The following is a 16,334-nucleotide window of genomic DNA, read 5'->3' on the forward strand; positions in this document are numbered from 1 at the left end:
GGAAAACCATAGCTTTAACTATACGGACCTTTGTCAGCAAGGTGATGTCTCTGCTTTTTAAGATGATGTCTAGGTTTGTCATTGCTTTTCTCCCAAGAAGCAGGTGTCTTTTAATTTTGTGACTGCTGTCACCATCTGCAGTGATCAAGGAGCCCAAGAAAGTAAAATCTCTCACTGCCTCCATTTCTTCCCCTTCTATTTGCCAGGAGGTGACGGGGTTCATGATCTTGGTTTTTTTGATGTTGAGCTTCAGACCATATTTTGCGCTTTCCTCTTTCACTTTCATTAAAAGGTTATTTAATTTCTCCTCACTTTTTCTAGATCCACTTCAATCGGGGTTTAGGCTTGGCTTTGCCACAGAAACTGCTTTGGTTGCCCTATATGCAAAAACATTCTTCTTCTCTCAGACCTTCAGTGAATTGTGGCCTTTTAAACTGTGAGGGAGCAGGTATTGTTTTTGTTTGTTACTATGTTTTGCATTTTTGTGGGGGGGTTTATATTGTAAACTGCCCTGTGATCCTCAGATAAAGCAGTCTAGAAATTTAACAAACAAATAAAAAATAAATTAGACTCTATCAGAGGAGACAGCAAACAAGGAAGGCACACTCCCCAAAATTCCTGGGAAATTCCTAGCTGGGGGACTGAGACTAGGGAGCAGAGGGGGAAGGGGTCAGTGTCAGGACTTGGACTAGGTTAAAAATGTGTCAAGTTATTTCCTGATTTTTTTTCTTTTTCTTTTAATAGCCAGGCTCATTTCAAAACCATTTTGGATATAAGCAGAGAGGCACCGGGAGTCAAATTATTTTAAACTGCACCCCCCTGGAAAGAGCTGTTGCTACTGCTTTCCTGCAGCAGTGCTTCTTAGGCTGATCTAGAGGCAAAGAAAAACAGAGTGAAGTTGTGACCCGTGTGATGGGAAAGCTGTCCATTGTGCTTCTTCCACTAGTAGGTCACAAACTAATTTTCTGCTTTTTCTTTCACTCCTACTCTGAAGGGAGAAGGAAAAGTTAGATTGGGGAGTAGGGGAAGCTGAGGGTAGAGTCCTGTGGGATAGGGGAGGAGGATTTTAGAATCAGAGCTCTTTTCTGAACTCTATGTAAAAGATAAGAATAGGAGAGTATGTCATCCTTCCCATTCTTAATTTTCTTTTCTTTGTTTCTCTGTTGTAGCAGGCTATGCCAAAAACGATTAAGTCAATGAAAATCTTGCTGTCTAGGTCAAAAGAAGTGGACAAGAGACCACGGCAGAAGTTTGACCACATTTATTATGAACAAAGCTTATTAAGAAAAAGAGAACAGAAAAACTACTTGATAATTTGTGAAACGGCTCGGGAGAGCGGGAGGGAACATTATGCATGATAAATGTGTACGTCTTCATGATAAAGCATGAAGGGGAAAAATACCTGAAAGAAATCACCACTCTTAAAAACATGCATCTTTAAAAGATTATAAGGAACATAAACAGCTAACCTGATTTATATTGCACTTTTAAAAAGCTGGCATTGTTTCAGAAAGCTAGCTAAGAAAAAGATAACGCTGTGAAAAAAGATAGTGGTACCTCTGCAAGAATAAAGGCAACCACACAGAGAGAGGGGGGGGCATATGTTAACATTTTAAACAGAAATTTACCCCCATAACTTTGTTTAAACACTAAGGCTTACTGATTTGAAAAATTAGAGAAAGGCTTAAGGTCTGTTTGTCTCTTACTCTTAACTATTAAACATCCTGCAGCATCCTCTCATGTTGATAAATGCAAGCAGAGAACAGTGCAAGAAGAGGCAAATTAAATATTTGGGATTGCAGTACTGAGATTTGCCCTAAGCAGGTCTTAGAAGCCTTTAGTTTCAAACTAGAGGAACAAAATTACTGGGTGTGGACAGACTATACAGCAGTCTGCTGCGATTTTAGTTAGAATTTTTTTATACACACAATTAACGTACTGTAAAACTCAACCAGGTCTATAGTGAGGAGGGGGAGAAAAAACTTCAAGAGTACTTCATGAACCAAAATGTTGGCATACACTAGAAAATGGAAATGGGATGTTCAGTAAAGTGCTGAAATATTTATACATAGAAAATGAATTTATACTTTCACTTCAAAATCACGACGAGTTCTGCAGTACTGGTAAAGAACAAAATCCAAAGCTTTCAAGATATCGGAATTACTATTTACTACTGGAAAAAATATTTGAGAACAAAAATCTTTTTTCAATTGTTCTGTTAATGCCACATTTTACTGCACAACCACTATTGATCTTGGTGCAAAGATGATTATGTCCCTTGAACTACTTTCATAGTTTTGGACATTTATCCTATTTTTGTCTAAATATAGCTGAACTAGATATCATTTAGCTGGACCCTTCTAAATCTACTCCTCCTAACAAGGTTAGGGAGAAGAGCAGAGCTAATGTTTTGGATACTTCAGGTGCCAAGTTTAATCTTCAGTTCAGAGAAACTCGGATAGCAAGGCTGGGAAAGACCTTTGCTTGGAGCCTTGGAAAATCACAGTAAGTTTGAGTATGATAGTACTGGGTTAGTACTATTTTTTACCCCACATGCTTCACAATTACCAATTTTAGAACTATAGTAACTTATTTTATCTGTGCATCAGTTGCCCCCGTGCAAAAACAAAAGCAGTGCTTCTGGCCTATCTCACCAGTGATGTGATGCTAGAAAGAATATTTAAAATTATTAAATAGTTACAAAGCATTAGGTTTTTTAAAAAATGGACAAGCTGTTGGCTGGAACGCAACATTCCAAGTAAAGAACTTCAGGGCTATAAAAATATTAGCTTTAGAACAGAGGTGGCTAACCAATGGCTGGCCAGATGTTCCCACTAACCCCAACTTTTGGTCATGCTGGCTGGGGCTGATGGAAGCTGCAGTCCGACCACATCTGGAGGGCCACAGTTGGCCACCTGCTCTAGAGGAACAGATATTAACCTAACCTACAAATGTACCAGCTTTTAAGCAAAATACTAGGATGCAAAGGAGTTGATTCACAGCAATCGATGCCACAGCATTCAGCATAGGAGCCAACTCCTAGGGTCTTTGGTTCCCCGATTAAATACCGTGTTTCCCCCTTTTTAAGGCGTAGTCATAAAATAAGCCATAGCAGCATTTCTAAGCATTTGAGAAATATAAGCCGTACCCTGAAAATAAGCCATAGTGATAGGCGCTGTGCGGAATAGAGCACTGAGCTCCCCGAGTCAGCAGCAGCAACGCCGGCCGCAGCAGTGTTTGCTGAGTCCTTTCTTGCTTTTGGGACTTGGTTACTGTGCTGGCTTGGGATGGTGTGTGTGCAATTGCTGTTGCTGCTTCGTGTTTTTCAGCCAGATTCTCTGGGTTCTAAGCACTTTCCCCCGTTTGTTTGTGAAGCAGCACTCGGCTGCAGCCCTTGCCTCTCCCGGCGGCTGCATGAATGCTCGATCCCCAGGAGGCTGCAGTTGATCGCTATCTCCTTTTCCATTTCTTTTGTCTTTGAGCACCCGGCCCCACCCCCTCTCCCCTTCGTGGAATGAAGAACGGAGTTTTAGAAGCATTTCCTCATTATAAAAAAAGGTCAGGAACTTTTACTTTAACCTCAAAAATGGGATATTTCCTCTCTCTAAAAACAACTCTGACCTGAACACCAATAAAACGGGGGTAGATCACTTCCAGTTTATAAATCCGCAAGTAGATCGCAGTCTCCTGGAAGTTGGGCTCTATACTTTGGCTGATTGCAAGCCTTTGCATCTTTAAAAAACAAAAACCATGCGCTTCTCAGTCTTAATTTTCCTTTAATTCACCCCCCTATACCCTCCTCCAACCATTGCCTCCTTCCATTCCTTACCCCCCTCCCTCTCTCCCCACTTCCCTCACTCCTGTGCGATCTCATTTAGTCATATACTTGCTTTTTCTGTTGTGTTGTCTATTTTATATTTAATATTATTACCCTTTATGATGTTACTTTTTCCCTTGCGATAATTATTATTTTTTATCTTTAACTTTCCTTTCCATATTTTTCCATATATAACTCAACACTTTCCCATTCCTTCTTAACTCTTTGGATAGAGTGCCCCCCCCCCTATTATTGTTGTTAATTTTACAATTCCTGGATTTTTTATGCTACAGGGCTATGGGGCTTCACTATTTGACCCCCCCCCCAGGTTGGGATTTTTAAAATAGTTCTGTGGGTCCCAGGGCGCAGAATCACCCCCGATCCTTTCCTTTGTCTAAACAGACCTCTTCCCCCCTGACTTTGGAAGGCTGTGCTTCAAGGGTGATACCAGGGGTTTTTTAAGACCTGCACCTCTTAAGGATTGTTACGGTCCATAACTTCCATTGCTTTCTACAGGGTTGGGGGTTTAAAGCACTGCCACCCCACCCCACCCTGCAGGCGCTCGGAACTGGCAGCGCCAACAACGCGCCCAGCAGCGCGCAGAAGAGAGCACCGAGCGTCCTGAGCCAGTGGGTCCCAGTTGTACCAGCACTTTAAAAAAAAGACACCCCCTGAAAATAAGCCACTGCGTGTTTTTTTGAGGGAAAAAAGTTATAAGACGGTGTCTTAAAAAAGGGGAAACACGGTAGTTGAGGGGGCTAGCTCCTCCCCCAAGTTGATGGGAACTGCTATTCCAATGGCGAGCATGAACTGTGTCATGTGATTGATTGTGTCAGACGGGGCTTACCTGGCCCCAACCCCCAATATTTTATTTAAGTTGGCACCCCTGGCATTCAGCAAGTTGGGGAAAACTGAACCTGGGCTAGTTCTGGCTGCTTGCAAATCAAAACTTAATTTGCAAACTGGGAGCCCACAGCCGAAAACAACTGCCACTCGCACCCAGACATTTTCCATATACCAACCACACTGGGTCTCTAAAGTGACACATAAATGCTGGGGTATTTGTTGGGTGTTTTGGCCCATGAGCTCACAAAGGCTTTTACCAACAGCTGCTGTGGTTTGTGTTCACTGCACTTTGCCTTTCCACAACCAACCTTCGGACTTGTTTACCTGGAGGGTTGTTGTTTTTCTAACTCTGGTGAGATGTTTAGCATTCCTCCTCACAGACGTTAAGAACATTTGCAATCTTAAGAGTCAATGGGAAAGGGATACTTGAACTGCATCGCTTACTGGTTTGTATCTTAGAGCATCTCTGTAGGATCCAAATAACGCTGCTTGTGCCCTCAGGAAGGCCCTGGCTACTCCATCACCGGTAGCTGTGGACTGCTTCTTCAGTTTATTTTTCAAGGCCGAGACCTGCGTGACAGAGAGGAGCAGTTAAATTAACACCTCAGAAATTGGTACAGAGAGACACGAACCCAATCAGCAGGCAAACCATGGTGTCTGCAGGTCAGCCAAAAAGTCATCCTCTTCCTTGATAGCTTATCTTTTTAACTGCAAAGAACACCTGCTGGTCTGTTAATTGAAATGAAAGCAGGGGGGGATAGTAAACGGCTAATGCAAATTGGTTTATGCTCTCTTTTTTTCTCCAAGGCCTCTTGACATAAATAAGCTTTAATTATTTTACAGTAAATGGCTTGTGAGCCTCTCCTACTGCAGATTTCTTGCCTCCATCATAACACGTGCCTACATGTCTAAGGCGGCACCGACCGGGTTTCTTTCATTTGTCTTTGTTACAAAGGTTTTTTTTCTGGGAGGCTCAGTTGAAGCTCAGCTTGTCACTTAGGGCAGCCCTACGTAGTCCCAGGGCAGCCCTATATAGTCCCAGGACTCTTACTGATGGCTATTGGAGACCAACTCACAAGCGCACAAGAACAGACCTCACAAAAGTCTCACTGTGATACTGAACAGGCCCTGATAACTATAGCTTTTTTAAAAAATTGTTGCATCACAAGGCGACTGCAGAAGCCAGGGAGGGACAAACGTGTTCGCAGTAACTCACAATTAAACATTTAACTGTGGTTTAATGTGATGGGCAAATCAGGCCTCGGTGTGCAGCATATGCAAAATTTTGAGATTACAGCCACTGCCTTTATGCATATATGAAGATGGCAATGCAGATGTCATACTTTGAAGGGGAAAAACGCCTGCACAAATGAATATCCTTTTGTTTCTTCTTCATGCAAGCAGTCACGGCTATTCTTGTCAGTGATGATTGTAATTGAAGCATCAATCTAATTAACAACTAAACTCTGAATAATGCTAATGAGAGCTGAACACGGCATCAGAGAAAAGACCAGCTCTACAGGTGATAAACCTTCACAGTAGTGACATTTTCCAGTGTAAAGTCATGGTTACTGTGATCTGATCAAAGAAACAGACCCCCATTGGGTCCAATTATAACTATAGTTTTGTGGGGGAAAATATTGAGTTATGATGTTCATAATCTATGCAGAAAGGCCTTTACAGTATAGGTCTTTTCCCTATAGCTGTGATCTTTTCAATTTATATCCAAACTCCATAGATCCAGATAAAAGTTTAGAGTCTGATTCATTTAGTCCATGGAGAGCCTACACCAATGTTCACTAAAACGTCTTTTAAAACTACAAAAAATTACAATCTACAATTTTTAAAGTTACAGAGTTCAAGGTTGCAAAATAAATTTATGCAATAGTTAGTTTACTATTACACTGAGCTGTTTTTTTTTAAATTAAAGTATACATATGTCATATATAACCTTTGAAAAGACAAGGTGCAATAACAACTGCAGTTATATTTATTTATTTATACATTTATATACCACTTTTTATCTTCCAAGGATCTCAATATGGTGTAAATTTCTCAATCACTGCAGTGTGGGACTGGCTTTGAAGTATGGCCAAAAATGTTTTTCCCCCTTTAATTGGACATTTTCAGTATGTTCAAAAAAATGCTACAGAATGCAAGTGCCATGTTAAGAGGTAATATAACCTGCGGAACCATACAGTCTGACCGTAATCCAAAAGGAATTGCACTAGCTACCAATTAACTTGCAAGTTGAATTCTGTGTGCTGGTTTTGATTTATAAAGTCCTGAATGGTTTTGGCCTGTGGTTACCTGAAGATGCATCTCTTTGTACAGGTCAGTGCTGTCAACTTTCCCTTTTTTGTGGGAAATTCCCTTATTCAGCTCCCTTACTTTCATATCCGGGAGTTGAAAGCCCCATAGGATTCCTTTTCTTCAAATCCGAGGGTTGGCAGCTATGGTACAGGTGTCTCCCCCCCCCCAAAAAAAACCTCTGTGTGAGCATCAAGGTCAGCCAGAAAGACCCTGTTGTAGGTTACAAGTCCATCTGAAACTTGGCAAGTGGTTACCAGGTTTAAGGCCACCTATTTGAAGCACTTTCCTCCCTGTGGAACTTGTTCTGGAGGGAATCTTGTGTCAGGTTAGTTCATGTCAAGTTTTTAGAGAAAGATGACAAGATATGCATTTTCAGAAAAGCTGAGTGGTCCCACTACGAATGATCGACTTGAATTTACTAGTGGCTGCTGTCCTCCTGCTGTGGGACGCTCTTTAGTGTAAAGAATTTGTTGTAATTATATTCTAATAGCTATTTATTAAGGGGCTTAAATGATAAGCAGATTGAGGAGCAAATTTCAGCTGCTACGTAGAATAAACATGTGATAAGGTGTTATATTAAAAGACGTTCCTGAGAATATCCTAGCTTTCCCTCTTTGACGTAAAGAACTGTGACAGAGTGCAGCTGCTAGGACATTTGTGGAGGCCAGGCATTCAAAGCATAGAACAACAATGTTGTACCGGTTGCATTGGCTTCCTAGGTTCACTTCAAAGTGCTGCTGATAACCTTTAAAGTCCTAAATAGCTTGGTATCATGTTATTTAAAGTATCTCCTATGAACCTGTCTACACCTTAAGTTCATGGGCCGAGTTCCATCAGATTAGCAGTCACTCGAGTTAGCCTTTTTGGTGCTAGTGCTTCACCTTTGAAAATGTCTCTCACTTGTGGGCTCTCACTTGTGGGGTGCCTCAGGGTTCTGTCCTCTCCCCCATGCTTTTTAACATCTACATGCAGCCGCTGGGAGAGATCATCAGGGGGTTTGGGCTGGGTGTTCATCAGTATGCAGATGATACCCAGCTCTACCTCTCTTTCAAATCAGAACCAGTGAAGGCGGTGAAGGTCCTGTGTGAGTGTCTGGAGGCGGTTGGGAGATGGATGGCAGCTAACAGACTGAGGTTGAATCCTGACAAGACTGTTTGTGGGGGACAGGAGGCGGGCAGGTGTGGAGGACTCCCTGGTCCTGAATGGGGTAACTGTGCCACTGAAGGACCAGGTGAGCAGCCTGGGAGTCATTTTGGACTCACAGCTGTCCATGGAGGCGCAGGTCAGTTCTGTGTCCAGGGCAGCTGTCTCTCAGCTCCATCTGGTACGCAGGCTGAGACCCTACCTGCCCACAGACTGTCTCTCCAGAGTGGTGCATGCTCTAGTTATCTCCCGCTTGGACTACTGCAATGCACTCTACGTGGGGCTACCTTTGAAGGTGACTCGGAAACTACAACTAATCCAGAATGCAGCAGCTAGACTGGTGACTGGGAGCGGCCGCCGAGACCACATAACACCGGTCTTGAAAGATCTACATTGGCTCCCAGTACGTTTCCGAGCACAATTCAAAGTGTTGGTGCTGACCTTTAAAGCCCTAAATGGTCTCGGTCCAATATACCTGAAGGAGCGTCTCCACCCCCATCATTCTGCCGGGACACTGAGATCCTGTACTGAGGGCCTTCGGGGGGTTCCCTCATTGCGAGAAGCTAAGTTGCAGGGAACCGGGCAGAGGGCCTTCTCGGTAGTGGCGCCCGCCCTGTGGAACGCCCTCCCAGCAGATGTCAAAGAGAAAAACAGTTACCAGATTTTCAGAAGACATCTGAAGGCAGCCCTGTTTAGGGATGCTTTTAATGTTTAATACTGTAGATTATTTATTTTATTTTTCTGTTGGAAGCTGCCCAGAGTGGCTGGGAAAACCCAGCGAGATGGGCAGGGTGTAAATTTATTATTATTATTATTATTATTATTATTATTATTATTATTATTATTATTATTATTATTATATCTCTGCAAAACAGATACAATATGGTCCAATAAATGAACTGTTTCCATTTGCATCTGTTATGTATGTTACAAACATGGCTTTCACTTGCTATTGTTTTACCTGTGCAGTTCGGATTTTAATCATTTGTAAGCCACTTCAGGAGGACTTTGCCTCCAAACACAGTATACAAATACTTTAAATAAAGAAATAAAATGAATTCAACACTACGTATTAAGAGATGAACACTATGTTGGTACTTCAGATTAAACATACACACACACACTACAAAGACATACACATAGATTCACTCTCACACATTTACTACACTCTGTTGACATAAAAACCTTAGAATCATGAATCAGGTTGCTTGATTCTCATCCCTACTGATTTCCACCACACTCCAATCTAACTGGCATACAAGAAAAACTAATGAGAATTATTAAACTACTGTATCAAAAGTAAACTTCTGTTCTTAATGAAGCCACTATTCATTTAGGGGAGGAGGCTATATCTCTCAAGTGTGAGACAAATGCACAGTGAAATGATGTATTGCAAAAGCCAAGTATGTTTGGCAGAAGACAGGAATAGGGCTTTTTCCTCCTGAAAGAGAAACAAAGGATTCCCGAAAAGCCTTACTTTGATTTATTTTTCCAATTTTGAATACCTTAGGAGTAGCGGAACTGCTACTGGCATGGTAGTATTACTAACAGTCAATAAATCTAAAATATTATGTGTGAATATTGGAATGAAGCCATTAAGAAGATTACAGCACACAACACAGCAGAGGGTCCACATGAAAAAAAGGACGGGTAATTCAGGACAACTGTGACCGCTGACCTCTGAACAGTCGAGACCACTGGTCAATCTGACAAACTAATAGAGTTCACATGCATAGAAAGTCATCTAGCCTGTAAGTATAATTTAGATGCTTTGGCGAATGATTTAAAAAGGCCCGTTAAGTCTCAGGTAATTTATTAAAGAGTTGATTAGGCACAATGCCGAACAGTAATGTTTTTCAGATTTCAACTGATAACTTTTTCTTTAGAATGAAAAACCGTCCACAATAAGTGAGACATTTCCATATTAAACAGCACTGAGAACATATGCTGTTAAAACTACTGTAGGCTGAACAGTAGATATAAACTTTATATAATGATATAAGCTTTAGCCTTCATGCGGGGCGGGGGGGGGGGGGAATCAGAAGTCACTGAAAAGATTAAAAAGCCATTCTAATTTGAGATCATTACTGTTTAAGGAAACCTTTTTTAAAAAAAGAAAATTAAATTAGTCTTTAGACGATGGCAGTTAAACTTCATAGGTGTATCCTTCATTTTTCAGTTGCCTTCACTGCTACTCTTTTTTATCTTTTTGAATATAAAGGTCGGCAATGAGAGATTAAAGATATAAAATTATGAGCCTTATGTCATATATGCAGGTATATATTTACATCTACGTATGTTAAATAATTGTGTAAATACTTATAAAATTTGGCATCAATTTTTTTGGTTACTCAATAGAATGTCAACAATATTGTTGCAATTTACTGTCAACACTGATACAGGCATATGAATACTTACTCTTACTGTTGAATAATACAGTGTTGCCCTTTATCAAGTAAAAAGTCTGTAGAGGCTGCATAGCTGCACAGTGCACATAGCCTACGCCTGTATGTGTTTTTAATTAACAAATTAGCATGAGGAAGGTTTTTATGGTAGAGTTGGAATGAAAGGGATCAGGACAGTAAAAATATCAAATAACAAAACAAACCTTGTTTTAGCAGAGGGGGGCGGATTGAATTATGGAATATACATAAGGTATTTCCTTATTTTGCTATATATTTTATACAATGATGCACCTTTGTAAAATGCCTGTTGTTTACTGAGTGAATACAAGAAAACCTAATTAATATTAGTAGCTTGTAGGCTTGCATGTAGTTGCAGACACTGATCCAAAAAGGTTGAAGTGTTTTCACTTACTATTTGTCCCCATTCAGAGAAGTACAAGAATCCAATCCACATACCGTGTGAAAAAGTTAGTCTGCTCATGTAAGAGCTTGGTGAGTTCCCGTATTTACTTGAATATAACACTCACTTTTTTGTCCAAATTGCATTGTGAAAATTAAGGTGTGCATTAGATCAGACGGCACATTTACATTTGCCAGCAAAAAAAAATAAATTGGGGTTTCAAGGTTCTGGGAATTGAGGTGCGCATTCGATTTGATGTTTCATTCAACTTGAGTAAATATGGCATTTGAAGTACCTAGGGCCTTAAGGTACCATATTTAATCCAGGGTATCTTGGTGAGATTATTCAAAAGCCTCAGACATCTCCCCACTGGATGTACTTGTTTTAGGAAATCTCTGTGTATATATTTTTTCAGTTAGGAAAAAAAGGCATACAGGGATGCAGAAATTGTACTTAGTTGCTATTAGTACTATGTTAGTTGTTAACTATGGTGTGTGTAAAATGGGCCGAAGAAATGTTGTTTCCTCCCATGGAAAAGTGCTGGGCAACATTTTCCAAGCCAAGATATTGTCATTAAGGAAACTATAAAATTCGCATGATGAAGTTGTGACTCGCCCATCATTTTGCATAAGTTTACACAATCCTTCTAGCCAGTTTTGACTAGTGAGCATAAGGAAAGCTGGGTTGTAGCCTATAGACACACACACACAAAAAAAACCCTATGTAATGGGAAATCCCCACTGGGTGCAAAGTGCATTCTGCTGTTCACAAAAGAGAACTGAGAGTCCCCTGTGTGTTCAGAACTCTGCATGCGCTTTGAAACTACTCTAGCTTCAGGGTCTAATAAGCTAATTTCATTTTGGTGATTCAGACGGCAAGATCAACATATATGTATTATATTTAAGGAATGAATGGCTTGTTTTGGCACAATAAAATAGATTCAAATTTATGAGAATAAGTAGACTTGTGGATAAGGTGGGTTATACATCTAAAAATAATTTGAGCGCCACAATCAGTCGAGAAAACACCCATTTTTGTTTCTTTTCTCTGCCCCCACTCCCACCCAACAGCAAAGAACAAATGTATTCAGCTGAATATTTAATCTGCTTCTGGTCAAGATTAATTACTCCAAAAAGTATATGATAATTTAATACAGGAACTAAATATCTTGTGGTCTCAAATTAATTTACAATGAAAATAAAAAACATTAAAATGCCTTCAGTGTCCTATTGCCTTGAACTGTGGTATATTTCTTAAAAAGCACATAAAACCTAACACTCATTTTATGAATAATAGATTATTATTTCATTCTCATTATGGAACATTTACCAACATCTAGATATGTAACAACAGCTTTTACTAAATTCTGCCTCAAAAATGCACACAATATGATAAGTTGAGCATTTTTTTTTTCAAAACCATGATGCAGGATAGCAAGGGAAAGTAAAATGCTATTTTGGGGGGAGAGATCTTATTTAACATGAAATGTAGAATATGTTCCATTATAAGCAGCAGGAGGGGAAAATCTCTATAAGATCAAAGTCCAGGAGGAACTGGCATTTAATTTATCTTCCTTTACAGACAAAAGACAGTTTTCGTCATTTTCAAAAGGATCCAATGTCTTTTATGACAAACTGGGTTTGCAGTTTAATTTACAAATAGAATTATAAGTAAGCAGTCTTTGCTCTGCCAAAGCAAATGACAAACAGAGTGGGATTTTCAGTTCATGCAGCCCTCAGCAGGATAGAAGAGATTAAAATAAAACTGAAATAATTTAGAGAAAACAAATAAATGTTTCAGAAAGTTGAATGAGATCAAAGTGTGCATTTTCTGACCCCAACTGTACAAGCATTTCTTATTATATTGACCAGTGTCATCAGATCATTAATTAAAAGGAGATGTGCTGGCAGGTGGCAGGGAACCAGAAGCCGATAATTGGCCCCCTTCTTCTTTTTGCCTTCAAAAACTCTTCTTCTTCTTCTTCTTCTTTTGCAAGATATGCCACTAGGCAGACAGAAATGCCTACTTTGTAATATAATGATTAAAATGAGATGAAGAGACTCTTGCGTTTAAAGCAGCTATGCCTAATGAATGCAGCTAGCTTTATAATTATCTTTTTTTCTCTTTCTTTTTTTACAATACGAAGCATGATGCTCCACTCAACGTGTCCTCAACTGTCAAAAACAGGTAAAAAAAAAAACACCAAACACTCTTAAATAGGAAATATACAGCTGGTGGCATAATGTTATTTTTGTGGGGGAAGGGGCATTCTTTTCATTTCAGCTAGTAAAAGCAGGCAAAAACGACAGCGATTCAAGCAGCTAAGAGGATAAAACCAACGAATGAAACCTCTCAGGCTTACCACTTCACTTGGTAGGTTGCTCAGGTCATTAAAAGGAGTTTCCAAAGTGTTTGTGTCAACGTTTAGCATCACCACATCCTCCAGTGATTTACTTTTCACTCTCTGTACAAGGAAACAAAATGGGTTACAAGCATCTTAATGCATCATTTGCTTATTTTAATAAGGTAAAATGCTTCTGGTAACTGGGGATTCAGCAAAGTAGGAACATAAAGAAATATGGCAATATTTTCCTAGCCTGCTTTTTCTTGTACTAAGGGCCAGCAGAGAATCTTTACACAACACAAAATTAATTTATGGAATTAATCACTAGAAGATATGGCAATGTCTGCTATCTTACATGGCTTTAAGTGGGATTAAACAAATCCCACTATCATGGGGGTTGTATAGTTCTCTAGGATCAGATACAGTATGCCACTGAATTCTTCTTCTTTCTGCTTTGGCGATCACTCGTAGCTGAGTAAGATTGTCTTCCAGAACAGGGTTTTAATAGTAAGTCCGTAAGTGACTGTGGAGGCCAATTCTGGATCCACACCTCCTTACCACAGTGAGGACATAGGTTTCCGGGCGGGAGTCGATCACAGTGAGGGTTTGCCAAGCATGCCGTCCTCTTAGCACATTTCTCCCTTTCTTCCTGAGTTCAAGCGTCTTCAAAGTCCATGATAACTTTGGTAAAGGCTGTTCTGCAATTGGAGCGCTCGCAGGCCAGTGTTTCCCAGCTGTCTGTGTTTATACTACATTTTTTTAGATTTGCCTTGAGAGAGTCTTTAAACCTCTTTGGTTGACTACCAGCATTACGCTTTCCATTTTTAAGTTTGGAATAGAGTAGTTGCTTTGGGAGACGATAATCAGGCATCTGCACAACATGACCAGTCCAAAGAAGTTGAGGTTGAAGAATCTGCTCAGGCCCACAGGCCACTACAGTTACTAACTGAACTACAAGCAAAGAAGTTTCCATGGTGCCATCTTGGAGCACTTTCTTTGCCTTCTGACAAATTGGGGTAAGAGGGGGCCTATCAAAAGTAGGTACCATAAATTAAATTAAGAGAGCCAAATAAATCTGCAGTTATGAATCACCTGTGATGAATCTCACTCAAGTTCATGCAACTGACTGATGCTTTCAAATTCCTTAGGAAAAAGTTCTATCATATTCCAGCTAAAACAACAAAATAAGCACCAGTCCTTCCAAGGCAGCTGTATGATAGGTGTAATTCTTCAAACTTGCCAAGACATAGATTACTTCCTAAAATATATATATATATATACTTCTCTACTTGACAACATGCTATATAATATCTGAATAAGAAATATCAGAAAAAAAATCACACATGTAACTTACTTGTTACCAAGCAACCAGTTGTACACACACAAACACTAGCTAGCTTAAAAAAATCAGTATTCACTCACGAGCTACATATTTTAAGAAGCAATATATAATAAATAATAACACTAGCATATCACAAGGAGCTGGTTCTCTTTCCTTTCCAGTTACCCCCTCCTTCCATATTAGAGGCCTAGGTAAAGGGACCCCTAACCATTAGGTCCAGTCGCGGACGACTCTGGGGTTGCGGCGCTCATCTCGCTTTACTGGCCAAGGGAGCCGGTATACAGCTTCCGGGTCATGTGGCCACCATGACTAAGCCGCTTCTGGCGAACCAGAGCAGCGCACGGAAATACTCTTTACCTTCCCGCCGGAGCGGTACCTATTTATCTACTTGCATTCTGATATGCTTTCAAACTGCTAGGTTGGCAGAAGCAGGGACCGAGCAACGGGATCTCACCCCGTTGCGGTGATTCGAACCGCCGACCTTCTGATCGGCAAGCCCTAGGCTCTGTGGTTTAACCCACAGCGCCACCCGCGTCCCATTAGAGGCCTAGATGCTGCTAAAAGAGCGGAGCACAAAGTGACTGTTGCAGTGCTAGCAAAAGCCCATGCTGAAGAGGACCACAAATGAAGGACAAAAACAGGCTGAGGAATATTCAGGATAGGTTCAGTGGTTCACCCGAAGAAATGTACTCGTACACTGCAGCTACTGAAAATGTGAATCCCCCCCATCTAATTCCATTTTCCAGCAACACAGGATACCAAATAAAAGACATGTGGCTGAAGGGACCCACTTTCCGTACAGTCGTTTCCAGTTCATCTCCTGCAATAATGCCAGGGTTACTTTTCAAATTTCTGCTGAAGACAGCTTCACTTTTTTTCACTCTGAATACTTTTCAGGACAAAGGAGGAAGTTGTAGGAGAACAAACCTCATATATATGCTCATGCGCCAAATGCATAGAGAAATGAAAAGGCAGCCTGACTCACCTCCATTAAACTGAAGTGAACTCCAATCAGGTATGGCATGGGTGCACTGAAATTAAAAGAAAATGAAACAAAGTGAACTACAGTTAGAAAACCTAAAATACTAGCATCTCTAATCACTTTGCCGTATTTGCCTGCAAAGCTACTGTAAGATGGTAGTTTGCAACTGTCAATGGTAGTGTGCCAGTGAATATTTAAGAATGGCAATTGGTCTAGAGATCTCATCTTCAATTGCAGGTCAGGATCCACAAGTGGGTTGTGCCGTGATCCAAGGTGAGTCACAACAGGAGAATTGCCACCATGAAAATATATGGTAGAAATTAAGAAATGGGTCCCTAAATGCATGTTTGGTTTAAAAGTGGGTCTCGGGTCTCAAAAGGCTGGAGATATCTGGTCCAGAGGATACTCCGGTATACACAAGCTTTCATTTATTATAGCACTTTCCCCCCTCCCAGTTTCAGCCCAGCATATTCAAGTTGATTTCCTAATTATTCATTTCAACACAATTTATAAAAAGTAAAATAAAAAAACTCCTTCAGTAGCACCTTAAAGACCAACTAAGTTTATATTTTGGTATGAGCTTTCGTGTGCATGCACACGAAAGCTCATACCAAAATATAAACTTAGTTGATCTTTAAGGTGCTACTGAAGGAGTTTTTTTATTTTGCTTCGACTCAGACCAACACGGCTACCTACCTGTTATAAAAAGTATTTATATAGGAAGGACTATTTGTTTTTTAAA

General features: G+C 40.3%; 1 protein-coding gene across 3 annotated transcripts in view; it reads right to left on the minus strand.

The window, feature by feature from the left end:
- Positions 1-16,334, minus strand: part of DENND1B (DENN domain containing 1B) — a 190,844-nt gene that overhangs the window by 36,310 nt on the left and 138,200 nt on the right. For all 3 annotated transcript variants that reach the window (XM_035123797.3, XM_035123796.3, XM_035123795.3), the window contains 3 exons: positions 15,596-15,641; positions 13,287-13,388; positions 5,108-5,233 (listed from right to left, as the gene is read on the minus strand). In XM_035123797.3, the coding sequence (XP_034979688.1) occupies positions 5,108-5,233; positions 13,287-13,388; positions 15,596-15,641 (274 nt within the window). The remainder of the gene's footprint in view (positions 1-5,107; positions 5,234-13,286; positions 13,389-15,595; positions 15,642-16,334) is intronic.

The sequence above is a fragment of the Zootoca vivipara genome, chromosome 7 (genome assembly GCF_965207765.1).
Source record: "Zootoca vivipara chromosome 7, rZooViv2.hap1.1, whole genome shotgun sequence".
NCBI lineage: Eukaryota > Metazoa > Chordata > Lepidosauria > Squamata > Lacertidae > Zootoca > Zootoca vivipara.